Below are 22,358 nucleotides of genomic sequence, written 5' to 3'. Positions count from 1 at the left end.
GGATTTTAGAAATTGTTTGCATATTAAAAAAAAACCTGAAATCTCAACTTAGGTCCAGCGTTTCTCAACCTTTAGTATTTGCGACCCCGAGTTTTCATAACAGTTTTAATTGCGCCCCCCTAACGGTTTTTTGAAAGGAGCCCACTAATAACCAATTTGTTCTTTTTTAATTAATGATATATCATAGATGCATATTTTATTATACCTACTTAACTTTTATCGACATTTATCTAACTCTATATATTATTTTTCTAGTATCAGAATGTAGTTTAAGGTTAATTTGTTTTGGTTTCAATAGATGTATTTTTCATATTTTCAATACTTGTTTTCTTTTTTTCACATCTTCGCGCCCCCCTTTTTGTTACTTTGCGCCCCCCTAGGGCCACAGATTGAGAACCACTGCCTTAGTACAAGTATTCAGACCATTCACTCTTCACTTAAAGCAGCTTTGACAGTGATTACAGCCTAGAGTTTTCTTAGGTATGACACAAAAAGTTTCACACACCTGGATTTCTGCCATTCTTCTCAGCAGATCCTCTCAAATTCAGTCATGTTGGATTTAGACTGTCACTGGACAGCTGTTTTCTGGACTCTCCAGAGATGTTCAATTAAGTTGAAGTCAGGGCTCTGGCTGGACCCCCTCAAAGACATCCCCAGAGTTGTCACTAAACCACTGCTGTGTTGTCTTTGGTTTGTGTCATTGTTTGAGTCATTATCCTGTTGGCAGATGAACCTTCAGCCCAGTCTGAGGTCCAGAGTTCTTCGGAGATACTTTTCATTAGGATTCCTCTGTACTTTTGCTTTGTGTAGCTTTCCCTCAACTGTTCCAAGGACTTCCAGTCCCTGCACCAATCCCAGAACATGATGCTGACACCACCATGCTTCACTCTTGGGTATTGTATATATAATGAGCAGTGCCTGGTTTCCACCAGAACAGGACCCAAATCTTGGTTTCATCAAACCAGAGACTCTTGTTTCTTACAGTCTGAGACAGAGTCCTTTTGGTGCCTTTTTGTACACTCTGTGTGGGTTTTCATGTGTCTTTTACTGACAGATTGGCCAGCAGGAAGCCTCCTATCATAAATACCAAATTTGATGGAGAGTTGCAATGATGGCTGTTCTTCTGGAGGTACCTTCCTATTTCCATAAAGGTTCTCTGAGCTCAGCCCAAGTGACCATTGGGTTCTTAGTTCATCTCTCTATCCAAGGCCCTTTTCCCATGCTAGGCATGGGTTTGAACAGCCAGGTAGCTTTAGGTAGAGTCATGATTTTTCCAAACTACTTCCATTTAAGAATTATGGAGGCCACTGTGGTCTTGGGAATCTTCCCCATCTGTAACTCTGCAACTCTAAACTCTGCAGCCAATTTCCTTTGATACACCATAGCTTGTTTTTGCTTGTGATACACATTGTTAATTGTAGGACCTTTTAGAGACAGGTAGTGTTTATCCTTATCATGACTAATACATGCAAATGACCACGAGGTGGACTCCAAACAAGGCATAGAAACATCTCAAAGATGCTGGTTCTGTCAAGCATCTTGAAACTGTAGGAGCATGCCTCCCAAAGTTGATAAAAAGAAGAAGACTCTGGCAAGGCTGCAAGAAGGAAAAGGAGCCCAGTAAACAAGTCCAGAGGCAAAGCCAAAAAGAAGAATGGTCCAAGGGGGAGGTGAGGGATAAGTTGAATAACTTGGTCCTCTTGACAAATGCAACCCATGATAAACTCTAAAAGGAAGTTCCCAACTACAAACCCATCACACCTGCTGTGGTGTCAGAAAGGCTGAAGATCAGAGTATCTCTAGCCAGAGCTGCACTTATGGAACTGCTCAACAGAGGTATGATCAACCTGGTCTCAAAACACAGGTCCACAGGTTATCTATACCTGAAATATCAAGGGAGGAGATGCACCCGCAGACGAAAAGGAGACATAAGCAGATTCTGCATTTTGGTTTCTTGAAGAGTTAAGTAAAATTGTAAAAATATGACTCAATAAAAGGCACAAAATAAAATTCTGTGATTTTAGTTTGAATAAAAAAAAAATTTTAATTATGAGAAAAATTTCAAGTATCATGAGCAAAGGATCTGAATACTTGTGTCAATATGATATTTCAGTTTTTTATTTTCAATAAATTTGCAAACATTTCTAAAATCGGTGCGGAGTGGTGGCTCTGAGGCTAGGGATCTGCACTGGTAATCGGAAGGCTGCCGGTTTGAACCCCATAAATGCCAAAAGTGACTTTGTTGGGCCCTTGATCATGGCCCTTAACCTACAATAGCTCCGTCCTGGGTATGACATTAATCTACTATTAATTATTATATTATTATTATTAATGAAATACAGTAATCCCTCCTCCATCGCGGAGGTTGCGTTCCAGAGCCACCCGCGAAATAAGAAATCCGCGAAGTAGAAACCATATGTTATATGGTTTATTTTTATATTGTCATGCTTGGGTCACAGATTTGCGCAGAAACAACAGGAGGTGTAGAGAGACAGGAACGTTATTCAAACACTGCAAACAAACATTTGTCTCTTTTTCAAAAGTTTAAACTGTGCTCCATGACAAGACAGAGATGACCGTTCCGTCTCACAATTAAAAGAATGCAAACATATCTTCCTCTTCAAAGGAGTGCGTGTCAGGAGCACAGAATGTCACATAGATAGAGAAAACAATTCTCTAGCAAACAAATCAATAGGGCTTGTTTTGGCTTTTAAGTATGCGAAGCACCGCGGCACAAAAGCTGTTGAAGGTGGCAGCTCACACCCCCTCCGTCAGGAGCAGGGAGAGAGAGGAGAGAGACAGAGATAGAGAGACAGAGTTTGTTTTTCAGTCAAAAATCAATACGTGCCCTTTGAGCTTTTTAAGTATGCGAAGCCCCGTGCAGCATGTCATTTCAGGAAGCAGCTGTACAAAAGATAGCAACGTGAAGATAATCTTTCAGCATTTTTAGACGAGCGTCCGTATCGTCTAGGGTGTGGTGAACAGCCCCCCTGCTCAATTCCCCCTACGTCAGGATCAGAGAATGTCAGCGCGAGAGAGAGAAAAGTAAGTTGGGTAGCTTCTCAGCCATCTGCCAATAGCGTCCCTTGTATGAAATCAACTGGGCAAACCAACTGAGGAAGTATGTACCAAGAAATTAAAAGACCCATTGTCCGCAGAAATCCGCGAACCAGCAAAAAATTTGTGATATATATTTAAATATGCTTACATATAAAATCCGCGATGGAGTGAAGCCGCGAAAGGCGAAGCGCGATATAGCGAGGGATCACTGTATTACTATTAATCCACTTCTACGCGGTGGTGTGGTGGGGAGGCAGCTTTAAGAAGAAGGACGATTCACGCCTGGACAAACTGGTGAAGAAGGCAGGCTCTATTGTTGGCATGGAGCTGGACAGTTAACATCTATCTATCTATCTATCTATCTATCTATCTATCTATCTATCTATCTATCTATCTATCTATCTATCTATCTATCTATCTATCTATCTATCTATCTATCTATCTATCTATCTATCTATCTATCTATCTATCTATCTATCTAATCTGTATCCAACTCTGCATGTAGGCCCTCCTACAGCCCTGCAGCGAAAAACCTGGGGGTTGGTGGCAGAATTGGCACAACAGCCACCATAAAAAAAACCTCACTCTGGTTTCATTCCATCTGAACTAGTGTGGTGTTGAGGTGTTACCTGTCGTATGGCTGCACTCAGGCCCTAATCTGGGATCCTGAGTTGTATCAATGCTGTATCAATGCATGCTCCTAACCTCTCTCTGTCTCTCTCTCTCTAAAATCTTGTTTCTGCTTTGTTTTTCCTGGGATATTGGGTGTTGCATGATGTGAAGAAAAAAATAATGTAAATGATCTTAGGACAAGGCCACAACATAACAAAATGCGAAAAAAGTGATGGGGCCTGAATCCTTTCTGAAACAACAAATTGTCATTTCCCACTGAGCTCATCTAAAGCTGGTACTGCCAGCCCGGGTCGAAAAGGTGCTCGTGCTAACCTTCTCTTCTTTCCTTCCCTCTTCAGGACCAAGAAGACGCCCAGTGGGATCAGTTGACTCCACCCCTTCCGGTCTCCCGTTTTTAAAGCTCATAGAGTGCAGTTCACCCTAAAACGTGATAGAAAGCGATAATACAGCTTTCTTTACTTTAACGCTTTCCTTTGTTGTTTATAGTGGCGCGCATAGCAGCCCTCTTATTTTGTTATGTTGTGATTCAATTAAATGGGGACGACCGGGTTGGTGCCCCAACATTTTCCTGTGGGACCCTGCAGTGCCTTATTTGACCCCAATGTACAGTACATTACATTCATCGATTATGATGGGGGCTAAAAGGATAAAAGTTGAGTAAGCTGCACCATAGAAAAGGGTGAATAGTTCTTTTAGCAATTTTTAAATGTTGTTAACAGTTGAAAATGGTGATGCCTGGCATATATGTGAATCAATACCCTTGTTATTATAATGAGGGAGTGTGTTTGCTCTGCCTCAGAGGGGGCAGATTTCCATTGACTTTAGTAAGTGCTGCCTGCATGTTGATTATGTCTCAAGTACACATTGTGCCTCTAATAGCCCTCTTTCTGCTAAATTGCAAAGTATGAAGACTGAAAAGGAAGAAGAAATACTATTCAATGTCATTACATAGTGAAGTTATAATGACAAAGTCAGAGCAAAGTTTTTCTGTCTGAGGACCATGTTTCAAATCAACGAATCTTTAGTAAACCCTGGGCTCCCTTGGCCATATTGGGATTCTGTTGTCCCTCAATAACATTTCTGACCAGCTGTCTCAGTATGGTTACAACTCACTATCACTCAAACTGCCAGTTCTTCAGTTGTACAAATTTGGAAACAATTGAAGTAAGAGAGCTGTCCTAGGCCCCTCCAACTGAAAGTGTCAGCTAAATGGATAAACGTAACACAAATGCAGAGTACAGCAGAATGGATGGTGAAAATGCAGCTTTAGCTCAGGGAATTATATTCGGGAAGTTGTGTGGTCCCAGTTAAAATGGGACTCCACATCTGTCCAAATGTAGCCTTTATTTTTCAAAAGATGTTGCCGATTTAATCTTCATGAATCAAACCTCCTAGTACCTCCACTCATTTATAACCCAGCCTATCTAAGAAACAATCTACAGACACAGTGGCACGGTGTGTGCACTCAGGCATTGATTTTTTTCATCTCTCTCAACTCTTTTTCAGCAGGTTGAGTTTATTCAGCTGTTTGGAAATTGCTTATGTGAAAAAAAACAAAACATTTCTAATGGTTATTTTTAGCCTCCTGCGGCCTAGCGTTCAATTCACATAGTACATATTAGAGTATTTCACTCCGTGTGAACAAGAAAGTGGTAAATAACAAAAAGTGACTGTGATCAAAAATGACTTGGCATACTGCCACATGCCTGCAAGTGTTCAGTCTGCCTGTTTTCATATTATGTTCAAATGATGTTTCATTTGATATTTTTGGAGGAAATTCAAATATTCCTGTGTTGCTTGCATCTCATGGAAATTTGCTGTAAGAAACGGTAACATATAGGGGGTTAGGGTTAAATAGATAGATAGATAGTGTTATCTGTACGTTGTCCCTCTCTCTGTCTAAAACATCCAAAGGAAATATCTGTTTCTTCATACAAGCATGCTGTTATGGAGGTCTAGCCAGTTATATATTGTTATACCAGAATGGGAAAAAAATGTGATCTTAGCGATTTCACCAGTGGCGTGATTGTGGTGCAGGGTGGGCTGCTGACCTTCTGGCATTTTCATACACAGCAGTCTCTAGAGTTTACTCATAATGGCGCAAAAAACACCAAGTAAGAGACCATTCTGTGGACATAAGCACCTTCTTTATGAGAGAGGTCAGAGGAGAATGACCAGGCCGGTTTGAGCTGACAGAATAAGAATCAGATAACCACACTATACAATTGTGTTGAGCAGAAAAGCATCTTAGAATGTTCGACATGTCGAACTTTTGAGGTGGATGGGCTACAATAACAGAAGACCATGTCAGGTGGCACTCCAGTGAGTCAAGAACAGATAACTGAGGCTGCCATGGGCTCACCAAAACTGGGTTGGTGAAGGCAGGGAAAATACAGCCTGGTCTGATGAATATCAATTTCTTCTGAGGCCCACAGATTACAGGATCTGATGTAAAGCTAATCTTGTCCAATAAGGCTTTACAAACCGCAATGCAGCTGAATTTTCACAGTGACCTGAGGATATTTTTCAAGATGTCCACAGCCCTTTGCTAACACCCGATCATCTTCGTAGTCATTCCAAACAGACCTGTCTGCAGTGCCTGGACTTGGGCATGACTGGATATTTGAGACGTTGCCTGGATCTTGGTGATGCACAGCTAAGTGCAGTCAACTGGTCAAGTGTATTTCTCGCTTGTCTTTTTACATTCCCTTGACCATCACAACACAAAAGAAACAGACTGTGAAAGAAACGAAATATCCAAAGAAAGATCAAGAGGCCATTCCTTTAAATGTGAAACTAAAAGTGATAAAGCACAGGTAAACAGCGTTATTTACAATTATGGAAGAATGTCTAAAGTTTTGTTTTGATGACTAATGTTATTATTAAATTAATTCTACCAATTTTCATATATTTTATGGTTATTTGAGCAAAAGTGGGATTCATTATTTGGGAAAAAGGGAACGATTCATTTTTTTTCCCCTTTAAATTAACGGTAATTATGTGTTCACGTTATGAAAATTTGTCCTTTTTCAGGAATGTATTAGCGTCGCAAAATAAGGGGAGGCATTACGTGATAATGCAATACATGAATATAAATTGTGAACACTGTAAGCATCTACTGTATGTCATTCTAAATGAGTAATCAAATTTCTTGTTTCCATTTCGCTACTTCACAAATACGCACCTTCGCTCCATGGTGCCGACTTTTCATTTTCCAATGTAATAAGATTGCATAAATTTTGACGAAATGTAATAGTATCTCTGTAAGTAAATAGATTTCCCTCCACCCTTCACATGTTTCTATATTTATTTCCATTTGAGTGAATTTGAGTGTTGTGATGTAAACAGTCATGATATAAAAACCTGCTTAACGGCTTCAGACGTGCTGCAGAAATCCCATTGAGCTGGCATGTCAGCTAGGATGCTTTCACAATGGCTTCATGAACTCAGAATGTTTTAGAACCCCAAGGTTAATTCATTTTGGCAACTGATCTTCCAGTTAAGCATAGAAATATATGAAGCAAAATGTCCCACAAAAACAGTTTCATTGTTTAATGCTTTCTGAAAAGAGATTATTCAGATCTGGAGTGGCAGAGCAGCCTCAGCATTGGCTGACTTACAGCAGAAGTGTCATGGCTGTAAATTAATATGCAAGCATAAGAACACGAAATGTAAAAAAATGAGAACAGACCACTCAGCATATGAGACTCATTAGATAGCTTAATGGTCCCAAAATTTCTAATGTCCCCATGGTCTTTTTCAACTACATGACCCAGCACTTTGTTAAAATTCCCACTACACGCCATGTAAACAAGTGATCTTCCATTCCCCTTTTAATGGCACATCTCATTCAATACCACTAGGTGTCCTCACATAATCTGTAAGGGTGATGTAATTCAGGACTCTAATCCGTACTTGTTTTAGTATGCTATGAGCTCAGAGAGTAGGGAGGAATCCTGCTCAGCAGAAGAGTGTGAGTCTGGTTAACTGAGAAAAGCTTAAAAAGAGATTTGCGCTAGTGTGCCAATAAGTTCTACTCGCAGACTTCATCCTGAAAAGGTATTTGCCCCAGCCTCATTTGCTCTGTGATTACATATTTTCCACAATAAATGTTAGTATTGTGAGAATATAAGGAGGACAGTGAGATAAAATTTGACACAAATTATGCAAAAGATAATCAAATATTCAATTATCAGGTATGAAGATGTTACTCTGTGATAAACTGAAATCCTGTCCAGATGTTGTTCCTGCCTTGTGTCCAGTGTTTGCTGGGATAACTTGCAGCTGCTCCATGACTTGCCCTGTTACGCAGCTTAGGAAAAAGGATGGAAAATGTTACCCTGTCCCACAATTCTGCTCTTTATTTTAGTATTGTTTGGTTTTATATACATATAAGTGTAGTTGAAATATGTGTTTTAATGTTTAGGATTCCATTTATGTGACTTGTTTTTGTTACATTTTGAAGTCATTTTTTTTTTATTAACATCTTCTTCATTGTTTTCTGAAAGCAGCCCTATGACTTACACTTCAGAACAGGTAACCCACCTGAAGCTAAGCATGTTTGTGCCCAGCCAATAATTGGATGGGAGACCATCTAAGAAAAGCTTGGGTTACTGCTGGAAGAGGTGTTGGTGAGGCCAACGGGGGGTTCTTACCTTGTGGTCTGCGTGCAGATCCCAGTGCAGTGATGGGGACACTTTGCTGGAAACTTTGTTGGTTTTACTTTGGAGAAGATGTTAAAATGAGGTCCGGAATCTGTGAGGTCATAAACAATCTCCAGACGTCCTTTGAAAAAAGTAGGGTGTTTTCCAAAGTGTTGGCTAAATTGCACACCACAACCTTGTTATGTCTGCCACTCTAATTCATCCCCTGTCCCTGACTGGCCAACTATCTCTCTCACCTCTTCTCCATCCAATAGTTAATTTGTGTTGAGCATCCTGGCGGAAGAGTTGCTGCCATCACATAATCCAGGTGGATGCTACACACTGCAGGTGGTTAAAGTGGTTCCACTACTGTCTTCTGTGTAAAGTTATTTGAGTGTCGAGAAAAAGTGCAATACAGTATCTATCTATCTATCTATCTATCTATCTATCTATCTATCTATCTATCTATCTATCTATCTATCTATCTATCTATCTATCTATCTATCTATCTATCTATCTATCTATCTATCTATCTATCTATCTACATGACACCCCAAGGAGTATCACATGGTCAATTCGGTGGTGCTATTGACATCAGGGACATGCTGATATAAATAAATTTACTCACTATCCCTTGGTGGATTCACATAACCTAACTTTTAAGAACTTAAATCATAGTGAGATTCTTCAAAAAGGCCTTAGTGTCAGGTTTTGAACTCTTTATTACTTTCTTGTATACAAAGTATAGGGAAAGTATTGTAATCGTCAAAAAATTCAACTTTAAGATTTTGATGAATCTCGACATTTTAGATCTCCCTGAGTCTGAAAATACCATTTTTAGAATTATGTCTGTGTGTGTGTGTGAGTGTGTGTGTAAACACGATAACTTGAGTACACTTTCACTTAGGTCAACCAAGTTTTGCATGCAAGTATTAGGTACAAAATGTAGATTTCTATCAACTTTTGGGCTTTTTCCGCTAACCGGAAGTGGTACTTTTTTTTCATGTAGCTGCAGAGTCCTATTTATTCAACTTTACTTATAGAATAATTGTTCAATACATTATTAATTTGATTTAATGTGTTGTTGATAGTTCTTTAATGTACATACTATAAAAATATGATTATTTTCCTGTGGCTTGCTCCTCAAAAATCCATCATCATATCTGAGTATATGAGAAAGTCTAGGGGAGACCACTCTTGATTTTTGTCTTTGACTTTGTCTTTAGGGTTATGACTTCTGCCTGATTTTTTTTTGACCATGGTTTTGCATCACTTGGTCTGGTTTCTTCTCACAATAATTCAGAGAGTCTCGTAACATTTAGATATTTAGGTTCACAACCACAGTTGATTTAGGCCAACTGTGCCCTATACAGATCTGACTATATCAACACTAAATTATCAGCCCCCAGGTTCCAGAGACACATCATGCTACAATCTCTTATGTGTGTTTGCTTGTTTGTTTTGTTTTTTTTTTGCGTGTGTTTTTATATGAACTTTGACTTTTGTTATTTATTATAATAAAAAAAATTGTGTTTTTGACTTTTGTTCTGCCCTTTCTTCACCACACATGTTGGATTTCATTTTTATCTTAGTCACTAGCATGTTTGACTTTTGGTGTTGTCTACACTCTGTCCTCTCCTTGAAAACCCAGCTTTCCATCTGCCTGCAACCTGTTATTGGTCTCCATGAGACACACCATCTCAAATGATTTAGGACCCCAGAGATATGAGGGTGCAACTGTGCATCTACACATATCCTACCAGACCAGGCTCTCATTTGATGTGACTCCACTGTTCAATTTTGTTTAATTATGAACATCTGAAGAACAATAAATTACTAAATCTGAAGTAATAAATAAAGAACAATATGTCGCTAAATATGACAATCTGAAGTCATCTGTACAGAATAAAGTACTAGAAGATGCAAAATTTACATAAAAGAGAGGAAGTTTCTATAAAAATGATGCACATAAAGAAGAGCTAAACAAAACAAGCCCACATATTGTAGATAAATAAGAATAAAACAACAAACCTTTCTGGCTCTGACTCGCAGCTTGTCATCTGATCTACCCAGAGCTGTGCGCTCTCTCTCAATGCGCAAAGCAAGCATACTAGTTTATGGGGCATGATTGTCATTTGTACAGAGTACACGTCTACAAGAGCTACATGTCTCCATTCTCTGACATCATGGTTAGTGAGTAGGACCACCTTACCTCAGACATTTTGTCTTATCTGTATTAACTATTACTTAAACCCTTGTCTTTCTTCCTCCCATCAGTAGAACTCTTGCCAAACTTCTTTCTCACAACTCCAAACTAAGAGGCTTTCTGTCCAAAAGGAGCCTTTAAACCCCAGCCTGTTGATATGTTTAGGATTGCATGTGTTCTCCCAGGAGATACATCTGAGTCACAATTTAGACCAGAGATATCAGGCTAGAATTTCAATTGCTAGCTCCTTCTAACTCCACACTCAAAACTGGCCATTAAGCTCCAGAACTGCATGGCATCCCCTTGAGGGACACCCCCTTGACATCTGTTATTATAAATGGGCACTGCAGATTTTAGCCATAAACTGTATGGGGCAGCCAGTCAGGAACTAAAGAAAAGAGCCATATACAGGGTGACAAGATGTTGACATATTTCCTGGGATAATCCCGTATTTCAGGCCCATTAAGGTGTCCCAACGTATTCCTAAAAGCATTTGTTTTTACCATATTTCAGTCATAGCTGATATATCAATGCGGTACCTGAACCAACATTATGTTGTTGCATTAGCAGGTACATCAATACCCAAGGGTTATTCACCAGTCACATCAGTTCTATTCAAAACAAGTAAGTACTGACTGATCAAATGTTTTGTGATTGTGAAGCTCACACCCATGTCAATGTGGTGGCCAGATCCCTTGCTTTGTATCCTTCCAACAAATGTTTGTGTCAAGTAAATGGCCCTCAGACAAAAGATGAACAACCCAATACCTTGTGGTCATTCTAGGGAATGACAGGCTCAACAAAAAATAAAATTTGGGGCGCCAACCTGGCCGTGCTTGTTTGCTTACACATTCAAATAAAAACAAACACTTGATGGTGAGAAAAGGAAACCAAACCGCCGCCACCACAGTAATGTGGCTAGGACAAATATAATTGCTTTGTCTGTCTTCAGGTGATCGAAGCACAAGTGACGCCTCCTTCTGGGCAATTGTGCTTTTATGGCCCAATTATGCAGTCAGTTGCAATCACTGGGCGGTTTCTCTGACTTGTGGAGGAAGACAAAAACAAGACAATTAGCAGCAGTGCCTCCTCTTGGTCTGGGGTGGAACCACATACCAGGGAGGAGCTTGGAGGGTGACCCTCTGACATGCGTGCATGACAACCTGCAGCTAAGAAAGCACATTTTAAAATTTTGTGTATTAATTATAAGACAGTATTAATTGATACGTTCATAGTATTTTTTGTGATAAGTCCTCCTTTAGGATCTATAAGATGGTGTGTGCTTCATTTTTATTGTCATTTACTACCTGATGTGTTTGACACGCTGCCTACTGCACAATAATAATTTAGCTTTTATAATCTGAGTGGCTCTGTAAGGATCCTTCTAGTTCTGTTAACTTCTTGTATGTTCAACCTGTAATAACGGGTTGGGGAATAATAATGGTGTGTGCTCAAATACCAGCATGACGACAGAAAACATTAAAAATATGGGATTACATTTAGGAATCGTTAAAGGCCACCCAACTGAGCTTCAAGAGAATCTGGTTACCATAGCCATATACTGTAAGTAGAGAGACTTAATACTTAGTGTGATAGAGATCTATAAAGAGAACAGATAAAGGAACAGGGAGATAAAGCAGAACGTTTAAAATATAAATGACGCCGGCTATCTGCATTCTTCTGTATTCTGGCAGATTGTGTTTTGACCTGGGCTTATCATTCCAGGTCACATTGCTTTGTTGGAGGGATGATACATAGTTATTTGCTGCCTGGAATAAATGCTGCCAGAAGGCAGAATATGACTTTTGCTCCATGCTTGGTACCATTCTGCAATTTACACTGAAACGAGATATGATTGATAAACATTTCAGTTTCGTGCTGAAAAGCCTGGCTTGACCTTGAGTTGAGAGTGAGAAAGATGCTGGAGTTCAGATTAACTGCCTGTGAAAAACACCCATTGGTGTGTATGTATGTTGTGTGTGTGTGTGTGTGTGTGTGTGTGTGTGTGTGTGTGTGAGAACAGGAGTCTGCTTTGCAGTTAACTATTTAAAGTCCACGCCGTGTGGATATGAACAGCTTCCATTAAGATTGCTGTAGTGCCAGGCTGCCTCAAGCTATATAAAAAAAGAATGATTCACAGTTTCTCATCTGTCTGTGCCCTCTGCACATCACTGCAAATAACATCCCCCTTGGCAGGCCAGACACAACATTATAGCTTAATATGCAAATCCTGAATTTGCATAGAGAACAAATAAAAGATAAAATAGAATACTGATTAGAAATGCTACTATATCAGAGTTCAAATCTGTGGAATTTGTACACACAAATGTCAGATTTTGATTGGCAACTTTGATACACTAATGTTTACTTGGGTCCCTCTAGCAAAACACGTTCTTTGTAAGTCACCAAACAGATGAACATACTGTATGTTTTTATGAATTTAGCCTGGAAAAAAATGAATTCAAGCTTCTTAATGTGTACTTGTGCATACCAGGAGAAAATAAATTTAGTGTCCACCAAAACTACCAAAATTAAATGCCAAAGAGGATGTTTGGAAGTATTTGTGACTCCGTATTCTCCAAATGCAGAGCAGCACAACCCTGTTCAGGAAGTTTAATATCCCTTAATGAGGTATATGGGTGGAATGAAGAATCTCCATATTTCTTACTTGTGCAAAAACAGCAGAGGAGAAGGTTTATGATTTACAGTATTCCTCAGGAAGAAGAACATATTTTTAAACTGAATTGTTCCAAGAATATGAACCAATCACATTAAGAGAAAACAGGAGATAAAGTAGGCAGGTGACAGTGAGATTGTAGTGCTAGAAAGAAGAACCACAGTGGTCATTGTCCATTTTTAAACAATCAGCTTCACTCACAGATTTCACGGGTGGTAAGGGATGTAATGCTAACAAAAAAATACTGTTGAAGGTTTATTGCCGCAGCATATTCAACAATCCTGGTGTACGGGTTTTCCGCATTTTTTCCTTCACATCACACAACTGAACAAAGAAGTCCCCAATATGGCTGAACTCCAGCAGTTTTATTTATTTGGCAGTGGTCCTCAGGCTTTATTCTTCCAAGGTCCCTCAGTGTACCCAAAGAATTTTGTATTTTTCCTCTTGTATTTTTGCTGCAGTCTTAAAAAAGCTGTTTGTTTTTAAACTTACATTTATTAACAAAAGCATATCTGCTTCTAGTGCTAATGCACTGCCTGTGAATTTTAAACCATGATACAAAATGAACGGTTGATTTCAAAATGTTTTATTAAATAAAAAATATTTTTACTGTACCTGAATTTCTTAACCATAACGTTAAATGAGTAGCCAATTTGTGTGGAGTAAATAATAACCAGTACTCAGTTTTTTGCATGAACTAGTTCAAAAGAGCGCGTTCATTGAACAAGTTCATTTTTCTAAGAACGGTGAACTTCACATAACGTATTTGCAAGTGAAGAACTTGAACTTGAGCTAATTCAGGTTTATGTGACATTCTGGATCTGGTTTAGGTCCAGATTAAATGTTTTGCCTTACCCTGTAATGTAGGGGTAGAGCCGAATCCGAATACGTTATTCGGATAAGCACAAATAGTGGATTTTTACGAATATTTATTTCGTATAAATTTTTTTCCATTTACTTGTATTCAGAAAAAATAACGTCAAATCAAATAGGCCCTGTCCGTGTCTGCCTGCTTGTGCTTAATCTGCACCCCCACTGACAAGAGCTCGTCCTGAAGCTCCACTTTCGCTTTTAGGACAACGTTGTACTTCGCAAGGCCATTTTACATTTTTCCCCATTGGACATGCAATATGTGAGAGAATTTTGACCGGTAGTGTAATAAGTTAGTTAACTGACATGCTGCTTCCACAGTTACCATCTGTGTCACACGGTTGGAAACAGAGCGGTAATTTAAATGTATATTTGCATCTATTTAATTTCTTTTCTTACCAGGAGGATGTTAGCATATATGGTTATGCGTGTTTGTTGCTGGTATAACTCAATAAAGTGTATTTAAATAAAAAAGTCTTCATAATTATTATATTTTATTCAAGCACACTGTATTAGCCTAATATAAGGCATGCAAAATTGAAAAAAGTAAACTCATGGGTCATTTATTCTCACTCCTTAAAAACTACAAAATGAACTGAAGATGAACTAGTGCAACATTGAAATGGTGAACTATGAACGTGAATTTATTAATTTTAATCTGTGTGAACTGAACTTTGAGCGAGTTCTTGTGAGGTGTGAACTTGCACAACACTGTCAGTAATTACCACAATTTCCCATTGGAAAATTTTAGTGCTCAAAGGTTAATCTTTGATGGTTCATGAGACCTTAAAGATTTTTATTTATGTTTATTTTAAGAATCAACTTTGTCACAGATGTTTCTCCTAAAATTTCTTACGAGACATAGCTTTAGACAAAACATGAAACACAAGTGAGGTAAAAGGAGTCCAAATTGAGAATTTGGTTTGAAAACTGTGTGATATTTTGTGAGAATCTCTTTCTCGTCTTGTTTAATTTCTTTCAAGACTTCCTACCAGATTAGTACCTTTATCTGATGTGACTTCCAACATTGCAGAGACGATCATGATTACGTTTCTTTTATTTTTCCAGTTGAAGCACAGGTACATAAAGTGACTTTCTCATAGTCACACAATGGCGTCAGTAGTGGGATTTGGACACACAATCTCTTAACCACTATGCCACACTGACTGCCTTTTCTCCTGGAATGAGTCTGATATAATTGGGGCACAGCATTGTAAGTTACCTCAACTATTGGTATTATTCAGAACAAAGGACTACAGGTCTGTAATCATAGTAAAGTGTTTAATAACCACAAACAACTGTCCACACATTTCACATTATATTACTAAGGACATAATGCAAACATTTTCAAATTGCCAAAAATTTTTTTTAAGATACTAATTGGAAAATCTGAGCCCATTGTGTGACTTTGCTAAAATCTCTGATGAAACTCAAGAGGAGACAAGGAGAAAAATCTGAGAATTGTGAGACAAAAGGCAATGTCTCCAAATGATTTCGTGCAGCTGACCTCATTGTTGTCTGGGAGGAACCAAAAATATATTATTGAGTCATTTTTTGATTTTTCATTTCTGTGGGATCAACAAAATCTGCTTAGTACTCACTTGGCTAAAGACTTACTTTTTAAATTAAGCATAAAATGATTATTTATTTCTGAAAATAAAAGATGACAAGTAATTTTTAAATGCAGAATTATTTGCTCCACACATTTTTTTTTATATTTTATTAATTTTTATTGTAATCATTCCATACAAATAGATCAATTTATAACCAAACAAACTGACATTTTAAACATTTTAATTGATTCATTTCAGAAGCTACTTTGTCATCCCGTGGATGGAGCACTGGAGTGATAGACACCTTAACTAGAGTGGAAATGCAAAAGTGTTTTCTCTCCACTTACAACAATTAAGTCAGCAGAAAAGACAAAAGAATTGTATAGGATTGTGGCAGAAGTCAAGTAAACCACAAACAGGAAGCCAACTCTGACACCTGTGCGGTATCAAATGTGGTCTGAAAAAGACTCTGAATGCACAGCATTGAGTCAGTACTTGAAGGCGTTCATTTTATAATCTTTTATTGAGTTTATTAAAAGCATATAACATTCCATACAATCAACTCAAAACTTAACAAAACTGAAATCAAATCAACCCCCACACATCAGAAAGAAATGAAGGCCAACAACCAGAGCAAAACGTTTAAGAGTAGTAAAGAGAGAAAGGAGTCTTTTCCCCCGAATATAAATGCTTATTCCAAAATGTTATTGATTAGGTCCTGCCAGGTTTTAAAAAAGTTTTGCACAGATCATCTAAGTGAGAATTAGATTTTTTTTTCTAATTTAAAATAGTATATAACATCAGTTACCCACTGACATAAAAGAGGTGAGTTAGGATTCTTCCACTTGATCAAGATAAGTCCACATGCCAATAGTGAAGTAAAGGCAATTTCAGAGAGCAGATAGGTTTCTTCCAGTTGTTCAAGATAAGTCTACATGCACTAAAGGCAATTCCAGTTTGTTTGTCCTCCACTTTAAGCCTATCTGGGAGTCCACCAAACACAGCTGTTAGTGGATTAGGAGGAATTGTGACACCGAGACTATCAGATAGGCATATAAAGATTTTTGTTCAGAATGATGTTAATTTGGTACACACTCAAAACATGTGGCCTAGTGAAGCTGGAGCTCGGTTGCAATGTTCGCAGGTTGGATCTTGCCCTGGAAACATTTTGGACAATTTCAAATGACACAGATGTGCTCAGTAAAAAGATTTTAGGTTGAATAATTGAATGTTTTGCACATGTGGAGCTCGAGTAGATTTTCTATATTGCTGCCTTCCACTCCGTTTCTGAAATGTTGAGTAAGAGATCCTTTTCCCACTGTGCTCTGGAATCTTTAAAATGAAGGAACTCTAAAATGTTTTTATATATTATGGAGATGCTGTCTGAGTCCCCAACACTGATCAAAATCTCTTCTGGAATAGAAATAGGTGGGAAGTGAGGAAAATTGGGCAGATTTCATTTAGTAAAGTTTCTAATTTGGAGATAGTAGAAAAATTGTGTTGATGGCAGATTAAATTTGGAGTGTAATTGTTCATAGAATGCAAAGACATTTTTTATATACAAATCTCTGAATGATTTAATCCCATTTTTTTCCAAACATTAAAAACTGTGTAAGTTTGAGAGGGTGGAAAAAAGTTGTTATCATGTAGAGGTGCCACAGATAAAATATTCTCTAACTTAAAATGCTTCCTACATTGGTTCCATATTCTGAGTGAATGAAGGACAGTTGGGTTGTTAGTATATTGACGACACCTTGTATTTACTGGTGTACAAACAAGGAATATAAAGAAATACTGCAGGATTTCATTTCTATTGCAGACCATGCTAGTATGTGTTCATCTATTTGTGTCAATGTCCAGGTTTTTATAGCTTGTATGTTTGCCGCCCAGTAATAAAATTGAAAATTAGGTAGAGCCATGCCACCTTCTGATTTAAGGTGTTGTAGGGTTGCCTTTTGAATGTGTGGGTTTTTCGAATTCAAAATAAATGAAGTTATGATTGAATCCAATTTCTTAAAAGAAAAGATTTGTTAATGTATAAGGGGATGTTCTGAAATAGGTACAGAAACTTAGGGGAGGAATTGTTATAGTTAAAACTAGACAGCACTGAAAGCAAGGAAAAAAATACAAATATTAAGAAGATAATGTTAAATTCAACATTTGATGGGTGGATCATAAAGCAAATGCTGCCCATCTCATCCCCAAGTAATCCAAAATGCCTCCCAATACACTGTAAGATCTGGCTAAGCAGTTATCTTAGGTTGTAGAATCATGTGGTAGTCAGCCAAGCACTAATTGTAGGTGCTGTTGAGGTTCATGGATATGACGAGTCACTTGTCCAAATGTGAATTGGGTAATCAGGCAACCTGGATGCCAAGAACAGCATCAAATTAAATCATAATGGATAGTAACAAGGGCCAAACATGATGCTAAGCAAGCTAAGCTGAACCTGTAAAGAAATACAAAGAAATTGTGCAATGTGTTCTTATTTTCAAGTTGTTATGAATTTTACTGTGGCATATATGTTAACTGAAGTAATAAAAAATACCTGAAAGCAAACTACGATACAGTCAGTGCTATCTACAGAAGTGCAGTCTCTCCCAGAAGAGGTCCTAGTTGCTGATGACACCACAGGGTGTCCCTTGTAGAAGGATCTCAGGCAGTCATTCAGGGATAGAAGTCTACTGTAACCCTGTTTAGATCTTTTCATTATTCGTAGCAGTCCAGAGATGAAGACTTTCCTTGATGGCTTGAACAAGTGTATGAGGACAGATTAAAAGAGCTTGGCTTTATCAGTTTAAGCAAAAGAAGATGAAGAGGTGACATGATTGGAGTGTTTAAAATTATGAAGGGAATTAGTCCAGTGGATCGAGACTGTTATTTTAAAATGAGTTCATCAAGAACATGGGGACACAGTTGGAAAGTTGCTAAGGGTAAATTTCACACAGACATTAGGAAGTTTTTCTTCACACAGAGAACCATAGATGCATGGAATAAGTTACAAAGTAGTGTGGTAGACAGTAGGACTTTAGGGACTTTCAAAACAAGACTTGATGATATTTTAGAAGAATTAAGTGGATAGGTAAGACAAGCTTTGTTGGGCCTGTTCTCCTCTCGATTGTTATGATGTTCTAAAACAACACAAAGTCCTTCTTCAGCACTTCGGACTGATGATATCAAATGTCATTTATGCTGACATGCAAGATCGCAATGTTGATGTCTCTGATCTGATGCTTCTTGAACTGACGAAGCCTTCCTTCCGATGTCAATAACAAGGGCGCCAGGGAAGCAGGATACAAACACTGTGTAATTATTAGCCAGAAAATTCAAGTTCTGGACAGTAGAATCACCAATAATGCGTATGTTTACAGTCAGCAAAGACGGTAGGAGAACTAAAGCCATAAACCATACATTGAAAATCAGTACATCCGTGATAATATACCACAGTTTTTTTTCCAGTACGTATAACATTATTTATGAATAGGAGTGGAAGTTTCTACACTTGAGTTGAGCTTCCATTGCTTGTAATGCTGCCCAAAGTTTTCTAAAATAGAAATTGTAATGTAATGTGTTACTTGGTTTCTCCTAATTTGCATTCAAAACAGATTGCTAAGGTTTCCTTTTATCATTCATTTTGTGTTTTGTTTTACTTGACAGGAGTTTGGAGCAAGCCAACACGCACATTACGTATGAGGGAGAAGCGAGCAGACTTTGTGGCAGGATATCTCGGAGGAAGAGTTATCGCTGTTGGAGGTTTAGGTGACTTTTTTTTACCCTTTTTTATGCTTCTTGCTCTATTGTTTAACTCTTTAAACCTTGTCTGCTTGCTGTAATTCATTGTTATGTGTTATTTTTTAATTTTTTGTACTATAGAACACACTGTTTCAGGGTATCCAAAAAACCTAAGGTCAAGGTTGACCTTCGATATATGAAGAATGCTTGAGTTTTACTTATGATACGGGTTAGGATGATCTCTTCAGTTAAAAACATGAAATGAGAGATTTCAAGGCAGGCACTAATGCTCAATTTAGGACTGCGTTCACTTTCTTCGCCAGCTAGGCCGGCCAATCCAGTCCATTGTGAGGGCCAAGTCCAACACTGACACTGGCTCCCAACCAATGCTCCTGTCTGTTCTGTCATGTCCTGATAATGTTGATGTTCTCCCAAACTCTCCCACACACATCAGCTATCCAGTCTAAGTACATTATCTTTGTCTTACTCTGTCATTTCTACCTTCTGTGCAGCATGTCAGGAATAATGTTATCTAACTTGTTCTTCTTCAGGGTGTGTCCTAGAAATTCGACCTACCTTGTTGCAGTTGTTGTCATTAAGCATGTGCTTCTGCTGTATCACTTAGGAATTGCTCTAAATGGTGAAGTTCTATTAGGAAACATAATTTTCTGTGCTGTAAATGTGTTTCTGCACTAATGTAGTTATGGAGCTTCGAAGGAAGCTAAAATTGTGAACTACAGTGCAATACACTACCTGTGCTGATGAGGCTGTTGTATCACTTTTAGGAATTGTTCAGTGGAGCCCTTTTAGGAATCTACTATTGATATATTGTGCACGTGCATCTTTGCACATTCGCCCTTTGTAAAACTTCATGACTGGAGACTATCTCGGTCCATGCAATATGTAGAATTCTCCTCAAGAACCAAATCTCTGCTGATTCTAATCAAGTTTTCATCTTAGTAATAGTCCAGCTCTCAGTCCCATAGACTAGATGTTGACTAGATGTAGCATGTCATTACATAGATAGATAGATAGATAGATAGATAGATAGATAGATAGATAGATAGATAGATAGATAGATAGATAGATAGATAGATAGATAGATAGATAGATAGATAGATAGATAGATAGATAGATAGATAGATAGATAGATAGATAGATAGATAGATAGATAGATAGATAGAACTTTATTTGTCTCTGAGGGGAAATTTGACTTTTTACAGAAGCTCATTAAATAATAATAAATACACACACACACATTATGGTTTTAATACCCTCCAAAATGATTAAAAAAAACAAAAGTTCCGAATTGGCAGTCAAAGTTGCAGTGGAGCGTTTATGCAGGTGTATTGCTGTTGGTAAAAAGGAGCCCCCAATAGCGTTTCTTGACACACTTCTCTTGTTGCCTGACAGTCCTCAGTGTTAGTGTGTCAGAGAGAGGATGTGCAGCATTGTTCATAATGGCACACAGTTTTGTGGTAATTCTCACCTTCGCTATGATCTCCAGGGGGGTCCGGAGTCTGTCCCATAACTGAGCCTGCCCTTTTACTTAGCTTGTTGATTTGGCAGGGCCTCTCTTGAAGTGATGTTACCAACCCAGCAAACCATAACCAGAAATCAGCACAACATACTGGCCATCACAGAGTTGTAAAATATTTGAAGGATGTCGCTATCCACACATAAGAATAAAGAGCCTGCTCCGCCCTATTTTATGTACTTCCTCTGTGTTATGAGACCAGACCAAACATGTCATTGATTTGGACCCTAAAGTTCTTGTAGAAGTGCACCAGCTCCACATCCATTCCCTGAATACTAACTGGACATACACGCTCCTTGGTGGAATGAAAGTCAATAACCAGTTCTTTGGTTTTGCTGATGTTAAGTGGCAGACAATTCTTTCTGCATCAAGAAACAAAGTTCTCCATCTGAGTGATACACTCCATATGTGAAGAACCATCTGAGAACATGTGCTGGTGTTATATTTATACTCTGAGGTGTACAGATAAAGTGAAAAGGAGACAAGACTGTTCCATGTGGTGGTCCAGTGCTGCTCACAGTCCTTGAGTCCCACAAATTAGGGTTAGTTGGACAGATAGTCCATTATCCAGGACACCACAGGCTCATCCACTTGCACATCTATGAGCTTACCCGTTAACAGGGATGGCTGGATGGTATTCAGGGCACTGGGGAAATCAAAACACATAATCCTCACTGTGCTGCCAACTTTATCCAGGTGAGAATAAGCCTTGTGGTGCCAATGGATAACTGCATCCTCCTCTTCAATCTTTGTCTGATAGGCAAACTGCAGTGGGTCCAAGTGGTCAACCACAAGAGGACTCATATTCTCCTCTTATTATAGTCCCATATTAGGCAGATCTTACTAATTCATCTTCTCCATGTTTTGACATATTCTTTTTGCAATCCTTATTCTGTAATTAATTTCCATCTCAGGTTTTCAATTGGTTGTTATCAGACTTCTAAGATAGGAGAACTCTTCAGTTTACTCAGTCTTTTCACCTTTGGCTGTAATGTTGCAAGTTAGTGTATCTTTTGATTTTGAGAAGGCTTTACAGAAGGTCTTCTTCTAGTTAATTGCAAGCCTTTTCTCCACTAGAACATCAAGAAACCCCTCAAGTTTTATTAAACTGTTGAAGCTACAGCAATTACAGTATCATCAGCATGATGAATATTATTGATATTCACACCACTGATTAATGCTTCAAGCATTTTGACTTCCCACATAGTCATCTCCTTTTAAAATGAGAAATATCTGGTTAGAGAATACAGCCTTGCCATATTTTGTGTATTATTTCTACCCAGTCGCTGATTGTTCTGTCAATATGCATAGCTGCTCGCTGATCGCAGTACAGATTTGTGATTAGCTCTGTTTCGTTCCCATTAGTGTCTAGCAGATTCAGCATGTCTACTAGTGCTTGAACTTTATCAAATGTTTTCACTTAACCGAAGTAGCACACATATAACTC

The 22,358-nt window shown here is 38.3% G+C and overlaps 1 protein-coding gene and 1 pseudogene across 4 annotated transcripts in view; both read left to right on the top strand.

Annotated features, from left to right (window-relative positions):
* Window positions 1–22,358, top strand: part of LOC114668664 (kelch domain-containing protein 8B-like) — a 523,257-nt gene that overhangs the window by 430,998 nt on the left and 69,901 nt on the right. For all 4 annotated transcript variants that reach the window (XM_051921169.1, XM_028824538.2, XM_051921167.1 and 1 more), the window contains one exon: window positions 19,300–19,401. In XM_051921169.1, coding sequence (XP_051777129.1) covers window positions 19,300–19,401 — 102 coding nt within the window. The remainder of the gene's footprint in view (window positions 1–19,299; window positions 19,402–22,358) is intronic.
* Window positions 1,556–1,978, top strand: LOC114668665 (40S ribosomal protein S25-like; annotated as a pseudogene).

This window comes from Erpetoichthys calabaricus, chromosome 18 (genome assembly GCF_900747795.2).
Source record: "Erpetoichthys calabaricus chromosome 18, fErpCal1.3, whole genome shotgun sequence".
Lineage (NCBI taxonomy): Eukaryota > Metazoa > Chordata > Cladistia > Polypteriformes > Polypteridae > Erpetoichthys > Erpetoichthys calabaricus.
The sequence above is the reverse complement of the archived record's forward strand: the minus strand, read 5'-3'. Positions and strand labels throughout refer to the sequence as shown.